We start from the raw sequence: 17443 nt of genomic DNA, 5'->3' as shown, positions 1-17443 counted from the left end.
GATGGATGGGAGTGTAGTTGCTTTATATCCTCTGTGTATCTCATTCTTTTATTTCTTTTTCTTTTTACTTATTTATTTTTGCCCCCAGGGTTATCACTGGGGCTTGGTGCCTGCACTATGAATCTACTGCTCTTGGAGGCTATTTTTTTCCTTTTGTTGTTTATCATTGCTGTTGTTATTATTGTTGTTGTTAGTACTATTGTTGTTATTGCTGTCATTGTTGTTGGATAGGACAGAGAGAAATTGAGAGAGGAGGAGAAGACAGAGATGGGGAGATAAAGATAGATACCTGCAGACTTGCTTCACCGCTTGTGAAGCGATCCTCCTCTCCTTCAGGTGGGGAGCTGGTGGCTGGAACCTGGAGCCTTATATGGGTCCTTGTTCTTCACGCCATATGAGCTTAACTCATCGCCTGGCCCTCTGTGGATTTCATCCTAATGATAAGTCATTGGGGAATTCAGGGAAGTAACAACCAAGATCCAGTTGACATTATAGGGGTGTGTAAGGAGGAAGAAACAGGAAAACACTTGAGATTTTTACACTTACCTAGGCAAGATATGTCAGTGACTTACACTCTAGACTTAGGAGGTATTAGAGGGTATATTTGGAATGAAGAACTGATAGGGTAGAATAATGGATTGAAATTACCTGTTGAGAAGTGAAGATGAGTCAAGGATGATGTCTAGGTTTTGTGTGTGGAATGTCCAGCCAGTAAGCAAGGATCATTGAGCTCTAACCTAGCATCTAGACTGCACTTTCTTGTCCATCTTACTATTTGTATCTTGAACCTAGGGATATTGCAGGTAATAAAAACTTCTGAAAGGCTTAGTACATTCATGAATGTTTTTGCACATGGTATGAATTCAGTAGTTTTTTTTTTCTTAAACGATTTATTGAAGTAATTTTAAAATAATGCAAAATCATCCATTTTAAAGTGTATAATTCAGTGGCATTTAGGACATTCACAATGTTATGCAACTAGTTATGCCTCTAGTTCAAACATAATTTTTTCACCCTCAAAGGAGTGAGCAGTCACTCATCATTCATCATCTCCTCCCCCAAGCCCCAGGCAACCCCTAATTTGCTTTCTGTCCCTATAGATTTACCTACTTCTGAATATTCTATATAAGTCTAATCACATAACACCTGACTTTTTGTGTTTTACTTCTTTCAACAGTATGCTCTTTTTTGAGGTTCAACCACACTGCAGCATATACTCATAGTCTGATTCTTTTTTAGGGCTGAATGATATTCTATTATATGCAAAATGTGCTCTACCCAGTGCACCACACTGCCTAGCCCCTCTATTGTGTGTATACGTTGCATTTTATTATCCGTTTTTCTCTCACTGGGATGTTCCTATCTTTTGGCTACTGTATTTAATGCTGGTGCACACGTGTTTGAGTACTTGTTTTCAGTTCTTTTAGTTAGATACCTAGGAGTACAATAATTGGGTCATATGGTAATGTATGTTTAACTTTTTGAGGAATCACCAAACTGCTCAATAAAATTTTGCTGAAAGAGAGAAAAGAAGGAAAGGAAGAGACAGAGACAGACACACACGCAGAGATATAAAAGACAGACACGAAAGTTTCTCCTATGCTTGACCTTAAGCAATGCTGGGCTGTGCCATTTGCAGACTATGATGCTTGGGTCAAATTACTAAAATTCTTTGTGTTGCCTCCTCATCTTCAAAATAGGAAAACAAACCTTATCTCTGGGAGCTGAATAGGATCATGTTCCTAAAGCTCCAGGCACAGAGTAAGCCTCCCAAATCAACGGTCTTCCCTTACTCCCTGACCTTGACACGCCACTCCCGCTCCTAGGAAGCCCTTGGACCAAACCCACACCCACCGACCCCCACACCCCCTCAGGTCTGCTGCAAACTACAAGTCCCAGCAAGCACCTCTTCCCGGCCGCCGCTGTCACCCTGATGCGCATGTTTGGCAGACGTGGCACCGGGAACTGGGAGGCGGGGAGCGGCTGGGAAGTGGCCGTGGCGGTTAGACCGGTCTGAGCAGGCGGGCGCGGGAGCCGGAGTGGAGCCCGGAGCCGGCCGTGGGCGGCGGCGGCGGCGGCGGGGATGGCGAGGGGCGGGCCGGCGTGGCTGCTGCTGCTGAGCATAGGGGTGAGGCTGCAGGGCTGGGGGTGGCGCGCAGGGGCCGGCACGTGCTCCCGGAGTGTGGCTCCGCGCTGCCGGTGCCCGGCCGCTCCGCAGCTGTGGGGAAGCGCCTCCCGGCTCCGGGGCGGGGGCGTGCGGGGACCTGGCGGCTGCGGGGGAGGCAGCGGGGCGACCTGCGTCCTCTCCCTGGCTGGGGCTCCCGGGCGCCCGAGCCGGAGGAAGCCCTGGGGGAGCCTTTGCCGGGCGCTTGAGCTGCGAGCGCAACTTGGCGTGGGCGAAAGTCTGGGTGACCCTGGCGAATCGGGGACCCCCTCCCGTCTCCTCCCTTCCCCTCCCCGCTCCTCCCCTCTCCTCCGTCCGCTTCAGACTCCGGGCCCTGCACCTGTTAGAGTGCAGGGTGGGATAGGACTGCTTTTCATTTGCCCTGCCGGAAACCCGTTTTTAGGGCCACCTCGTGATCGGTTTCGACCCTGAGCAGTTCTTCGGAAACTGCGGGCCACCACCTGTGCGCCGCGGCCGCCCACACGCCGGTGGGGTCCCCAGCGGGGAGTTGGCGCTCCTACCCGGACAGAGGCAGCCTCCAGCCTCAGCCACTTTGCACCCTGTGTATCCTGCAGTGTGACCCAGCCCCCTCATCCAAGAAATAGGAGAGGCTAGGTTGTCATGAGGAGCCAGTGAGAAAGCCTAGGGACAGGCACTACAAGCGGGAAAATACTAAATAAAAGTGGACGAGGAGTGGGCCAGGGTGCAGGGAGTACTGGGCTCTGAAGAGAGGAGTTTGCTTTACTTGGTGTGTGTGTGTGTGTGTGTGTGTGTGTGTGTGTGTGTGTGTGTGTGTGTCTTCTAGGCATCAAGGGAGAGATAGGAAAGGGTGTGGTCCCAGCTGCCTTCACTGCCTACCCCTTTAACCTAGGTGCTGCTGTTTTGGTGGGTGGTGATGCCTTGACCACTTTCTGCATCTCTTCTATAACTCCTGATCTCCTTTATCTTAGGCTTATCTTGGCTTCTGTTTTCCCCAGAAATTCCAGGCAAGTTCCTGATGCTGGCAGCAGTCCAACAGAGATTATTTTCTTTTCTCTTTTTTTTTCCCCCTGAAGGGGAGAGGGGGTGGTAAGGATACTGTACCCAAGTGAAGTGTTGATTGAGTTGCTTTAAACATATTCATTTTTTGGGCGGGAAGATAGCTTCCTGGGTAGAAGCTTTACCCAGGCTTCTAGCCCCAGCACCACAGGGGTTCATCATGGATGGCACTAGGGGAGTTCCCATGGATGGTGGAGTGGTGCTGTGATGTCTCGCCTTCTCTCCCTCTCCCCCCTTTCCCTCCCTCTGTCCCTCCCTCTTTCCCTCTCTCCCTTTCTAAACTCAAGAATGAAAAAAAATGGACCAGGGAGGCCATTCAGCAGTGGTATTGCATAGTGCATATAGTCCCCACTGGGCATTTGAAAAAATTCCTATCTTCCAATCCTCTGCCCTGTGGGAATGAGCATTGTGAAGTGACCAATCCTTTTCTAGTTATTTGGAAGTGAGTGGGAAAGGAAGCTCTTCATCCCCCTAGATTTTCCTTCCAAGAGGGGACTGGGCTGGAGGGGCAGTATCATGGCAGGCCTCTTCCTGTGTGTCTGATGATATGTTTGCTCTTTGCTTCCTGTGGCCAATGGGACTATGCACAGCACTGTGCACTACACCCTAAGTAGTCTTTGCACTTGGATTTAGCAGGAAACTTACTCTCTTCCTCCTGTCTCTGTTCCCTCTTCCATGTGTAAGCAAAGTGATTGGGCATCTACCAAGAAAAAAGTTTCATTCAGTGAACATTTATATACTTACCAGCCACCTTGTTTGATGCTAGGTTAGATTTTGGGTGGAGAGCCAAACACACACTGTCCCTTTGTTGCCTTGGGTTGGTAAAGGAAGTCAGTCCTGTGAACAAAAACAGGCGATGTTAGTCCCCAGTATTGCAGGGAGCCTTCACCTGGAAAAGTCACAGCACTCCTGAGGGGGTGGGTTGAGCAGTTTGGAGAGAGTGGTGTTCGGCTAGACTGTTGGGGTCCAAAGGTACGGGTAGGTATCTCTCAGTCCTTCACAGAGAAGTGGCAACTCTCCTTTCTCTAAGGCCTAGCTTGGTTGCAGGGGTCATTGGTGAGTGACAGTGGGACACCAGGTTAGGCCTCTTTTAACTTTAAACTGTATGTCCAACTGATAGGGGCTTCCCGGATTCCAGGAGTGGGTTGGACTTCTTTGTTCACTCAATATTTACTGCAGGCTGAGGTGTGCCCAGCACTGTGGTGGGGCCCAAGAGTTGGAAAAGAATCTGAGGGGTCTGCAGCTCTTTATACCCTGGAATGTGTATCCACCATGTTCTTGACAGTAGCAGAAATGTGGAGATGCTTCATGGTAGCAGCAGAGCGAAATGATTTCTGAGCTGATCATACCACAGAAAGTGATTTTTATTAAGACTATTTACATTGACTAGAGTGCTGTGTTTATTATTAACATAATTTAGGATGCTATTGAAGACTAAGGGGATGGAAATGTGCTTGTGTGATAATTAAGGAAAAGCAGGATACAGACAGAGTCCTAGAGTGGCTGAAGTAGTGTGTTGAGGATTTAGCAGACCATCAGACCATAGTTCTGGAAGGTGAGGCTGGGGATGGCTTTTGCTTACTTCTTTGCCTCTACTTTTCTATGCTTTTCATATGAAGATATATTCTCTTTTGATCAGTAAAGTCTATGAAGGGACCTTCCCTTTGGATACTCTTAGCCTTCTAGTAGAATACTGGGGTGAAAGAGTTGTAGTAAACACTTTGAACAAGTTGTTTATAGGGCTTCCCAACTGAGTATCTCAGCTCTTGGGACTGAACGGGAGGGGAAGAGGAAGCTATTGTCCAGTCCCCACTGCTGTAGCTGATTCCCCTTCTTGCTGTCCAGCTCAGCTCTGCCCTGCAGCTGACCCCTCCCCAGGGCCACTCATGCTGACTGTCAGATAGATAATCTGCATCCAATCTTGAATAGAAAAATGTCAGAGCTGGAGAGGACTCTACACGCCACTCGGCACAAGTGGCTCCAATGTCAGGCCAAGGGCTGGAGCACTACCAAAAACACATTGAAAAAATAATAGTAGTGAATGTTTTCTTTTCCCCCATGAATCCAAATGTTTTCAGTTTAAAAGTTTGTCCATCTGCCTGATATGTTGTACAGGTCACTATGTCTATTTGAAAAAAAAAAAAAAGAAGAAAAGAAAGAAAGGTAGGTAGTGACAGTATGCTTTTTTTAATGAGCCGTTTTTTCTTTGTGCTTAATTATGGTTTACAGGATTGTAACATTACCGCACCCACCACCAAAGTTCTATGTCTCCACCTTCCTAAGGATAACTGCTATAGTTCTTACAAAGTCCTAGAAGCAGTTTGTCTAGCAGTGTGATTTTTTAAAAATATTTTTTATTTTTAAAAAGGAAACCATAGGATAAGAGGGGTACAACTCTACACAGTTCCCACCACTAGATCTCCACATATCATCCCCTCCCTTGATAGCTTTCCTATTCTTTACCTCTCTGGAAGTATGGACCCAAGGTCATTATGAGGTGCAGAAGGTAGACTGTCTGGCTTCTGTAATTGCTTTCCCGCTGAGCATGGGCATTGACAAGTTGATCCATACTCCCAGCCTGCCTCTCTCTTTCCCTAGTGGGGTGGGGTTCTGTGGAATTGGAGCTCCAGGACACATTGGTGGGGTTGTTTGTCCAGGGAAGTCTGGTTGGCATCATGGTAGCATCTCGAACCTGGTGGCTGAAAAGAGAATTAACATATAAAGCCAAACAAGTTGTTGACTAATTATGAACCTAAATGCTGGAATAGTGCAGATGAAGAGTTTTTTGGGAGGTCTCCATAGCTAGTAGGCATATTTTAGTTATATTCCAAAGGGCCTGTGGCTATACTAGTTCCCCCACCCCCCCAGCCTGAAATCTGATATGCAGGTGGATCCAAGTTATTGTCTGGGGAGATGATGTCATGGCTAGAAAAGGACCAGAAAGCTGGATCAGGGAAGAGAGTAGCTTCCTAATATGGGAAAGGAGTATAAATATTGTTGACTGTAAACCCCATTGATTTGATGGGATCTGGGGCCCATATTTAGCTTAGGAGCCTATGTGACCTCTTCATCCCTGTAGATCTGAGCTCACATTCTGTGGTCATCAGTAGGAACGTTCCAAGCTGCCCCAATATCAGGACTCATCTTCCTCAGGTGTAGCATAGAGTATGTTGTCCATCTTCCCTTCGGAGGATGGAACATTCTCTACCATCCTTGATCCAAGTTGAGGGCAGGGTCCTATGGGGGTCCACAAAGGGGTCTGTTTTGTTGTTCCTGATAGAGATGACCAGTAACAATGGAGAGAGGGATTTATTTGAGGTCTAGGCCCATCATGTCTGTTTGGGAATCTCGGGACTCCCCGAATAGGGCCCCAGCTGATGGGTTGGCCTGATAGTGACTAAAGAGTCATCATTAAAGTATGCCAGTCTCTTGCCATTATTCAACTTTTGCAGCCCTTGCTTTGATAAGGTTAGCTTTGGAGTGAGTGAGGGAAGTGTAATAAAGTAGGTGAGGAGGGTATCTAAGTAAGTAGACACTATTTCTTAAGAATTTTATACTGACTCGCTGCAGACTATTGTATACTTTTGCTTTCAGGTATATATTTTGCCCTAATTAATGGATACATGTGAACATATGCTCTATCTCATGGGACCTGGTCTATATCTAGGTTTTGGGACTTTGTCAGGAGGTGAACCACCTGGAATTGAATTAGAGAATCCTATGAAAGGAAAGGTACCTGGAACAGAATTAGCGAATCCTATGAAAGGAAAGGTCCCTGAAATGGAATTAGAGAATCTTATGAAAGGAAAGGTCTCACCTTTCCCTAGTGGGGTGGGGTTCTGTGGAATCAGAGCTCCAGGACACATTGGTGGGGTTGTCTGTCCAGGGAAGTCTGGTTGGCATCATGGTAGCATCTGGAACCTGGTGGCTGAAAAGAGAGTTAACATATAAAGCCAATGAGTAATGATGCTGAAGGGTTGACATTCCACAACTGATGTCTCTAGACATAGTCTGAAGTGAAGTGTGCTGAGGTGGTACTTGTTGTGTTAGCAGTGTGATTTTTATGTAAATTCCTCTTCTTCATAAAATTCAGTGTACATTTAGAGTTATGTTTATTTTATTTTATGAGAGAGAGAGGTTGAGACCAGAGCATAGTTCTGGGATATGTGTTACCAGGGATTGAACCCAGTACTTCACCTTCCAATTTTTTTTTTAATATTTATTCCCTTTTGTTCCCCTTGTTTTATTGTAGTTATTATTGTTGTTGTTATTGATGTCATTGTTGGATAGGACAGAGAGAAATGGAGAGAGGAGGGGAAGACAAAGAGAGGGAGAGAAAGATAGACACCTGCAGACCTGCTTCACCGCTTGTGAAGTGACTCCCCTGCAGGTGGGGAGCCGGGGGGGCTCAAACTGGGATTCTTATGCTGGTCCTTGTGCTTTGCACCACCTGCGCTTAACCCTCTGCGCTACTGCCCGACTCCCCACCTTCCAAGTTCTATGCTTAACCCACCAAGCTAAGATTTCCACTCATGATACAATTTTTTAAAAAATATTTACTTTTGTATTTATAACCTTTTGTTGCCCTTGTTGTTGTATTGTTGTAGTTATTATTGTTGTTGTTATTGATGTCGTCATTGGATAGGACAGAGAGAAATGGAGAGAGGAGGGGAAGACAGAGAGGAGAAAAAGATGTAGACACCTGCAGACCAGCTTCATGGTTTGTGAGGTGATTCCCCTGCAGGTGGGGATCTGGGGACTTGAACTGAGATCCTTATGCCGGTCCTTGCGCTTTGCGCTTAACCCACTGTGCTACTGCCTAACTCCCTCATGATACAATTTATTACAAAATATATCTACAAATAAAATATCTATTTTAAAATATATTCCACTAATCTATGAGATCCAGAAGTCTGAGTACTACTAGCTCAACTTAATGTTCCCTTTTTACAAGAGAAAAATGAGGGAAAAGACACACTCAGCCCCACCCAGTTCATAAAGGCAGAACTGGTATTAGAAATCTGCCTTGTGAATTATGAATCAGGGCGCTTCCCACTCCATCTCTGTCAGCTCAGCCCCTCTCCCTCCCACCTGCTTTGCTCTAAGCCACTGTGAGGGCTTTTGCCACTAATGGTGGCTTGATGCTGGGTGCCTGGTAGGAGGGTGGGCGGAGGCAGGGGAAGCAGGTGTGGGCCCTTGGCCTCCCCTGCAGAGCTTTTAATGTATATGGATTTAGGTTCTCCACCATTATATATTTAATAGGCTTTTGTGGGCTGGCTTGAGGACCTCACTGCCATCTATAATGCTGTTTGGAACCTAGAGTGTACTTTTCCCACAGAAATAAACACATTAAAGAGGAAGTTTTAAAACAGAGCTGGCACTTAAGTTGGAGGAGCAGCTGAGTACTGTTCAGTGGCAAGTGCTGAGTACTGTGACCTGGGCAAGGGCACAGCCAGGGTCACAGATTGTCTGGTGAAGGGCTCACACCTCAGAAGGAGGGCAGAGTCCCAAGTCCTGAGACAATAAGGACATTGCCTGTCCTGGCTCTTGTATCCCCCACATCTCGCCTGGGCCCAGTGTGCAGTGGTTTGCAGACTGCCGTTGCTTGAAGGAATTGGTATTACAGGCAGAGGAAAGGAGCCTTCCATAATAGAGTCCTGGGCTGTGAAAGGTGTCTGGCTGGGCTGACTAGAGGCAGGGATTTGAGGTAGACTGGATGATGGTGGACAGTCAAAAACCCGGAGTCCTTGGGGGCTGGGCGTTAGCACAGCGGGTTAAGCACACATGGTGCAAAGGACAAGGGCCGGTGTAAGGATCCCTGTTTGATCCCCTGACTCCCCACATGCAGGTGGAGCAGGTCTGTAGGTGTTTATCTGCCCCCCCCCCCCGCGTCTTCCCCTCCTCTGTCAATTTCTCTCTGTCCTAGGAATGCAATAACAACAAGGGCAACAAAATGGAAATAATGGCCTCCAGGAGCAGTGGAGTCATAGTGCAGTCACCGACCCCCAGCAGGAAGCCTGGAGACAAAATAATAATAATAATAATAATAATAATAATAATAATAATAATAATAATAAAACAAAACCCGGTGGAGTCCTGGCAGTGTTTTTAGGATTCTTAGGAGACAGAAAGACTGAGTGAGAGTGAAAGAGACTGTAACAATGAAGCTTCTTTCAGTGCAGAGTGGCCAGGCTTGAACCTGGATGGTGGACATGGCAACAGAGCACTCTGTTTCGCCACCCCTGCTTTTGGGATTTAATTTGTGAGGGAAATAGAGATTGGTTAAGAAACACCCTTTGAATAGCAAGAGCAGCCAAGCCAGCTGGGTTGGAGTAGGAGAGACTCGATTAACTTCTCCAGAAAAGTTCCTCTCATCCTCTTCTTTCTCTGTCAGGAACTAGGTAAAGTCAAGTGTGACTCAGAGGCAAGCAGGCAGGCTTTTGGCCAGCCGGACCCTCAGAAGCTATGTGATCTTGCCCCTCCCCTTCTCCCAACCTTGGTTTACCGTTAAAGCTGATACTGATAGTCTTACAGAATTGAACCAGTAAGAAGCCATCCAAAAAACACCCAGTACCGTGCTTGGCATGTGGAAGACTGAGCAGCCCTGGCAGGTGACTGGTTAAGAGGTGCTTGGGAAGGCAGTGGGGAAGAAGGCACTGGCAGTGCAGGGCCAGAGTGTATGTGAGCCCAGCTTTGTAACCTGGATGAGCCTTAGAACCTTGCACTTGACCTGCTTGCTTCTTACCCCTTCCCTGCTGGGGGGATTCATTCAGGGGCTAAGGATGTAAGTGCTCTGTGTTTCTCTCCACTTTCTTCTAAAAGTGAATCCTCCTTTGAGAGCAGAGGTGCCAACACTGCCCTCAGCCACCCAAGGCTTCACTCAGCTTTGTGGTTTAGCTCCTCAGGGCTCTGGTGTCTGCTGGATGCTTGTGGTACCTTTGGAACAAGCAGTCTTAGTGAGAGTGAGCCAGAGAACCATGTTCTGGCTGTAAGGAGAGCCCAGTCCTCACATTACAGGACCTTAGTGGTTTATTTGTGTGTCCCCCCCCTTCCCCTTTCTGCATTCCGATGTCCTAGATCCCAGTGGAAGAGAGGAGGAGCAGCACTGTCCATTCTGGGCTGGCCCTTTCCTCCCATCCAGACTGCCCTGCAGTGCTGAGTGGACCCACCTTTTTTTTTTTAAATAAAATATTTATTCCCTTTTGTTGCCCTTGTTGTTTTATTGTTGTAGTTATTATTATTGTTGTCATCATTGTTGGATAGGACAGAGAGAAATGGGGAAGACAGACGGGGGAGAGAAAGATAGATACTTGCAGACCTGTTTCACCGCTAGTGAAGCAACTCCCCTGCAGGTGGAGAGCCAGGGCTTGAACCAGGATCCTTCCGCTGGTCCTTGCGCTTTGCTAACCTGCTGCACTACAGCCGGACTCCCACCATTGCATATTTTTATTATTTTTTATTTTTTTAATTTATTTTTTTATTTAAGAAAGGATAAATTAACAAAACCATAGGGTAGGAGGGGGTACAACTCCACACAATTCCCACCATGCAATCTCCATATCCCATCCCCTCCCCTGATAGCTTTCCCATTCTCTGTCCCTCTGGGAGCATGGACCCAGGGTCGTTGTAGGTTGCAGAAGGTGGAAGGTCTGGCTTCTGTAATTGCTTCCCCGCTGAACATGGACGTTGACTTTTATCTGTTGTTGGAGATTGTAAAACACCCAGTGCATTTGTAGAGAGTTTGCAGAGCATTTCTACTTAGTCTGTGTCTGTGCAGTTTTGATTCCTGTATGTGCAGTTTTGATTCCCATATTACCTGAGCTCATTAAATGCTGCTCTTCTTAGAGAGGTGTAGGTGGGTGGACAGAGAGGTGGGAAGAGAGGTACCCCTAGAAAAGAGTTGGGATGTGCCTTGGATGACAGGTGTGTGTGTGTGTGTGTGTGTGTGTGTGTGTGTGTGTGTGTGTGTGTGTGTGTGTGTAGGGCACAGTGATAGTTCTCAGTGGCTCGTCAGTGTTTAAACAGCAACATCGGCAGGTGCTATTTTCTGAAATAGCAGCACCCGTCATTTTTGGGTGTGTCTGTGGAACTTACTCTTTAGCATATGTCCTTGGTGTGGGAGGAGGGGCAGCCAGCAGGGCACTAAGGAATCACTCCCCCCACTTTGCCCACCACTCTCCTGTCTACCTCTAGATTGCTAGCCCCTCAACTTCCTTTGTTTTAGTTCTTCTGCACATCAGCTTAAGATCTCTGCTAGATTGATTGCCTTGCACCCATGTGGTAGGAGTTAAACACTCAGTGGGCTGTGGGGTAGAGTAGCCCTTTTTGCATCTTCTTATTCCCCAAGGCACACTGAACCCCAACTTGCTGTGCACAGTATTCCCAGATAACCTGCCAGTGAGCCTGTGCTTGGCCTCAGGGTTTCCAACTCCTTATAACTTGCAGGGGTAGGGGTAGAGCACCCAGCTCCCCCTAAAGACTCCAGACCCTTGGTGTGAGGAGTGAGCAGATGTTTCCAATTCATAGCAGATCCCTTAATCGTTGTATTGGAAGGGATTGATGAAGAGCCAGGTTGAAGATCTTAAGCTTTGATTTCAATGTAAAAGTGCTCAGCATCTGAGTTGATAGGTGCACTTGCTAGAAAACTCTGTGGTCACACCAGGTAGGGCAGGCTTTTTTTTTTTTAATTTTTAAAAAATATTTATTTATTTTCCCTTTTGTTGCCCTTGTTTTTTTCATTGTTGTAGTTATTATTGTTGTTGATGTCGTTGTTGTTGGATAGGACAGAGAGAAATGGAGAGAGGAGGGGAAGACAGAGAGGGGGAGAGAAAGACAGACACCTGCAGACCTGCTTCACCGCCTGTGAAGTGTCTCCCCTGCAGGTGGGGAGCCAGGGGCTCGAACTGGGAGCCTTATGCTGGTCCTTGCGCTTGGCGCCACGTGCACTTAACCCGCTGCGCTACCGCCCGACTCCCCTAGGGCAGGCTTTTGAGGAAACAGTGAGGGGTCTGACATTGCTAAGCTCTGGCTTGAGTAGTCTATACCCCCCCCCCACATACTTTGTTCATCTTCCAGTTGTCACAGGTGTGCCTTCCTGCACAGATCTACTTTTTTTTTTTTTAATAATTTCAGGGAGAGATAGAAGGAGACACCACAGCACTGCTTTGCCAGGGTGTTGTGGTACTCCTGTGTGGTGCTAGGGCTTGAACCCAGAAGATCTTGCATGACCCCACCAAGTGAGGTATCATCCAGCCGCTGTGCAGATACACATTTTTCTCTCTCTCTCTCAACAGATATTCTTGGTCCACGGAGGTGGTTCAGTGTATGAATCAAGTGTCTTCCATGCATGAGACCCTGGGTCTGATTAGTCCTTGGAGTCACATGAGAGAAATGAAAGACAAAAATGGGTGGAACATAATAGATAATGGAGTGGTGCTTTGTGTTCTTTCTCTCTCCCCCCTCCTTCCTTCCCCAAAATAAATTTTTTTTTTTTTTTTACATAAAATAAAACTTGGCCCAGGAAGGTTACCTAAGCATTCAGTCAGTGTTCAGTCCCTGGCACCCTGCATAAGGAAAACTAGTAGATATGTTTTTAAAATTTCTATGAGCTAAATGTACCATGCTAAACTACTAAGAATATAATGGTAAAAGGATGCACACCATCGCTTCCTCCTATAACTTTACTGTTTTTTTAGGGCCTAAACTCTATAAAGGTAGGTAAGATGTCAATGGCTGCTGTTTGCTAGAGATGAAAAATTCAAAAGTGGGCGGGGGTAAATAGCATAATGGTTATGCAAAGAGACTGCCCTGCCTGAAGATAGAAAGTCCCAGGATCAATCCCTAGCACCTGCACCACCATAATCCAGAGCTGAGCAGTGCTCTGATTAAAATCTCAAAGGGTATTGCCCAGAAGGATACTAACCAGTTTGGTCTTTAATTTAGGCTAGTTACAGAGCACTAATTTACTATTTAATTCATATAGTACATGCTAGAAAGAAGTGTAAGATGGTAAGAGAATGTGTGATGGGGTGCTCAAACTAATGCAGGGATCTGGAGAAGGCTATTCTGAAGAAATAAGTGACCTTTGTAAAATAGTTTAGGTTGGAAATAATAATAATAATAAATAATAAAATATAGTGTTAACTATAGTCACCATGTTGTACCTTACAATCCCATAACTCATTTACTTTATAAATGGGAGTTAATAGTTTTTAATCTCCTTCACACTTTATGCTTCCCCATCAACTCTGTGGGCCCAATCTTTTTTTTTTTTTAGTGAACTGTGTGTACACGCACACACTCTTTCTCTTCAGATTCTACATATAAGTGAGATCATATGAAACATGTCTTTCTCTGACTTACTTCATTTAACATAATGCCCTCAAGGTCCATCTGTCTTGTGGAAAATGGCAGAATTTCCTCCTTTTTATGGTCTTATAATAATAGTTCATCATTTATATCCATGAAGTTGCTTAAGATGTTTTGATCAATGACCAGTGATAGATACAGTGTTTCTCTCAATATGCTATATGACATAGCCTAGACGTACAGAAGGCTATCTCTGCTAGGTCTGTGTAAATACACTGTGATGTTCATGCAGCAATGAAGTTTTTTTTATTTTTTAATTTTGTACGATTGTTTTATTTCCCATAAACATTGGTTCCTTTTCTCCACTATTTTTCATTTTTTTTAATTTAATTATTTATAAAATGGAAAAACTGACAAGACCATAGGATAAAAGAGGTGCAATTCCCTCCACCAGGGTTCTGTATCCCATTCCCTCCCCTGATAGTTTCCCTATTCTTTTTCCTTCTGGGAATATGGACCCAGGATCATTATGGGATGCAGAAGGTGGAAGGTCTGGCTTCTGTTTGCTTCCCCGCTGAGCATGGATGTTGGCAGGTTGATCCATACTCCCAGCCTGTCTTTCTCTTTACCTGGTGGGGCAGGGCTCTGGGGAAGCGGGATTCCAGGACACATTGGTGGGGTTGTCTGCCCATGGAAGTCAGGTTGGCATCATGTTAGCATCTAGAACCTGGTAGCTGAAAAAAGAGTTAACATATAGAGCCCCCCCAAAATGTTGGCTAATCATGACCTTAAAGGTTGGAAAAGTTCAGATGAAGATTGGGGGTTTCTGTTTTGTAGATAGTTAGTAGGCCTATTTTAGTTATAGTCCAAAGGGCCTATGACTATACTAGTGTTTTTTTTTGTTTGTTTTTTTTTCTGAGCCTGACATCTTATATGCAGGTGAAACTAAGTTATTGTCTGGGGAGATGATGTATTGCTAGAAAAAGGACCAGGAAGCTGGATTAGGGAAGAGAGTAGCTCCCAAATATGGGAAAGGTATATAAATATTGTTGACTGTAAACCCCATCGATTTGATCTGGGGCCCATAGGAGCCTATGTAACCTCTACATCTCTATAGATCCGAACTTGCATTCTGTGGTCATCAGTAGGAACATTCCGAATTGCACCAATTTCAGGACCCATCTTCTTCAGGTGGTAGGTAGAGTACCATCTTCTTTGGAGGATGGAACATTCTCTACCATTGTTGATCCACATTGAGGGTGAAGTCCTGTGGGGGCCCACAAAGGGGTCCATTATGTTGTTCCTGATAGAGATGATCTGTGGCAATGGAGAGAGGGATCTATTCGAGGTCTAGGTTCATCATGTTTGTGTGGGAATCCCAGTACTCCCCGACTAGGGCCCCAGTCGATGGTGTGGCCTGGTAGTGACTAAAGAGTCATCATTAAATTATGCCAGTCTCTTGCCTTTATTCAGCTTTTGTAGTCTTTACTTTGTCTGACAAGGTTAGCTTTTGAGTGACTGAGGGAAGTGTAATAGTAAGTAGATGAGGAGAGTATCTAGGTCTAAGTAGCAACTATTTCATTAGGTACTTACAGTGTCTTTCTAATTGCTTGCTTCATTTATCGACTCACAGCAGACTACTGTGCACTTTTGCTTTCAGGTGTATATTTTGCCCTACTTTATGGATACATGTGAACATCCGTTCTATCTCATGGGACCTGGTCTATATCTAGGTATTGGGGTTAGAAAGTGAACCACCTGGAATGGAATTAAGGAGAAAGGAAAGGTCTCACCTGAGTAATGATACTGAAGGGTTGACATTCCACACCTTATGTCTCTGGGCATATTTCAAAGTGAAGCATACCTAGGTAGTAATCATTGCATTGACTAGGTTGGGATCAGCAGATGCAGTATCAGTTGGTATGAACTGAGAGAAGCATGCTGGAAAGTGAGCCCCACCCTAGAGGTTCCAGGACTGGGTGAAATTTGGGGTTTGTAGAGGAGGCGGGAGGTTTAAACTAAAAAACTTCTACATAGAAAACTGTCAACAAAATGTAAAGACAAACTATCATATAGGAGAAAATAGTTGCAAATCTTATATCTGACAAGGTGTTATATATACAAAACATATGAAGAACTCATACAGATCAGTGACAGAAAAACAAAGCAATATGGTTGAAAATGGAGAGAGGATCTGAACAGATATTCTTCCAGTGAAGACATACTGGTGATGCACGAGCTCAGAAAAGGTGTTCAGTATTACCTATCACCCTTTTCTCCACAACCTCTCCAATGCCTATCATTTCCTGGTTTGTTGATATAAGCCACTGAGTCCAGTGGACACTCAAGTACTAATTAGAAGTCTCTTTATAAAGTAATGGAAAGAAAAAAAAGTTCAATATTTGAAAAACGTGGTCCAGGAGGTGGCGCAGTGGATAAAGCATTGGATTCTCAACCATGAGGTCCTGAGTTCGATCCCCGGCAACACATATACCAGAGTAATGTCTGGTTCTTTCTCTCCTCCTATCTTTCTCATGAATAAATAAGTTCTTTAAAAAAATAAAAATAAAAAACCGTGTATGAGTTAGGTTTTTTTTTTTTTTTGTCTCCAGGGTTATTGCTGGGGGCTCGGTGCCTGCATCACTAATTCACTGCTCCTGGAGGCTATTTTTTCTCTTTTGTTGCCCTTGTTTTTTGTTTTGTTGCTATTACTGTTGTTACTTATGTATGAGTTAGGTTTTTAACATTTAAGTTATGATTGACTCCCAATGAGCAAGGATGTAAGTGCATGGTGTTCAGAAGGGAGGCCTGAACAGAGTGAGATGCTAATTTTGTGGTGCTATTCAGGAAATGGGGGAGTTGCTGGTGGGGTTTTGAAGAAAAAAAAGAAAGTAGCATAATGGTTATGCAGAGTCTCTCATGCCTGAGGCTACAAAATCCTAGTTTCAGTCCCCAGAGCTGAACAGTGCTCTGGTTTAAAAAAAAAAAGTGGGAGTTGGGCAGTAGCTCAGTGGGTTAAGCACTGGTGGGGCAAAGTGCAAGGACTGGCCTAAGGATCCCAGTCCAAGTTCCTGGCTCCCCACCTTCAGGGGAGTCGCTTCACAAGCAGTGAAGCAGGTCTGCAGATGTCTATCTTTCTCTCCCCTCTCTGTCTTCCCCTCCTCTCTCCATTTCTCTCTGTCCTATCCAACAATGACAACATCAATAATAACAACAATAACTACAACAATAAAAAAACAAGGGCAACAAAAAAGGGAATAAATAAATAAATATTTTTTGAAAATCTTTAAAAAAAATGGACTGAGTGAACCCCCAGGAACTTCAGCATTTAAAGGATGGAGGAGGGGGTGGGGGAGGGGGAGGGTGGACTGGATGAAGACAGGAAGAGTATCCAGAAAGGGAGAAGGGAAACCCTGCAGGAGAAATCAGTGGTGGGGTGATAGTGTTAGCCACAAGGAGGCCACTATTGAATCTTTTGTTGCTGTTTTTTTTTTCCCCCTACCAGTATGGCCAGTTAGCTCTTGGTGTCTATATGATGAATCCACCACTACTCCTGGCGACCACAGAGAAATTGAGAGTGAAGGGGCAGGGAAAGAAAGAGAGAGAAAAAGACACATGCAGCACAATTTTATTCCTTATAAAGCTTCCCTCCTATGGGTGGGGACCGTGTGCACTCAACCAGTTGTGCGACCACCCAGTCCCTGAATCACTCTGTGTCCTTTTGGTGGGGGTAGTGACTAAGAAATGATGAGTGTGGGAGATATGGAAAATTCTTTCTGTGAAGGAGAGAGGAGTGATGTTGGGTCCAGAGATAGAGTTTAAATACTTATTTTAAGAGAGAGAGGACATAAGCAAAGCCTTATTCTGACATGTTCCATGCTGGGACATCACACATGCAAGTCCTGTGCTCTACCACTGAATCACCTCCCTGCC

The 17443-nt window shown here is 45.4% G+C and overlaps 1 protein-coding gene across 1 annotated transcript in view; it reads left to right on the top strand.

The window, feature by feature from the left end:
- The first annotated feature begins 1973 nt into the window (after positions 1-1973).
- The window catches only part of PDIA5 (protein disulfide isomerase family A member 5), a 122579-nt gene continuing 107109 nt past the window's right edge, over positions 1974-17443 (top strand). Inside the window, exon 1 of the mRNA XM_060198262.1 lies at positions 1974-2128. Within this exon, the coding sequence (XP_060054245.1) occupies positions 2084-2128 (45 nt within the window). The 5' untranslated portion in view covers positions 1974-2083. The remainder of the gene's footprint in view (positions 2129-17443) is intronic.

The sequence above is a fragment of the Erinaceus europaeus genome, chromosome 9, assembly GCF_950295315.1.
Source record: "Erinaceus europaeus chromosome 9, mEriEur2.1, whole genome shotgun sequence".
Taxonomy (NCBI): Eukaryota; Metazoa; Chordata; class Mammalia; order Eulipotyphla; family Erinaceidae; genus Erinaceus; species Erinaceus europaeus.
Note: the sequence above shows the minus strand (reverse complement) of the source record. Positions and strands in the feature narration are given on the sequence as shown.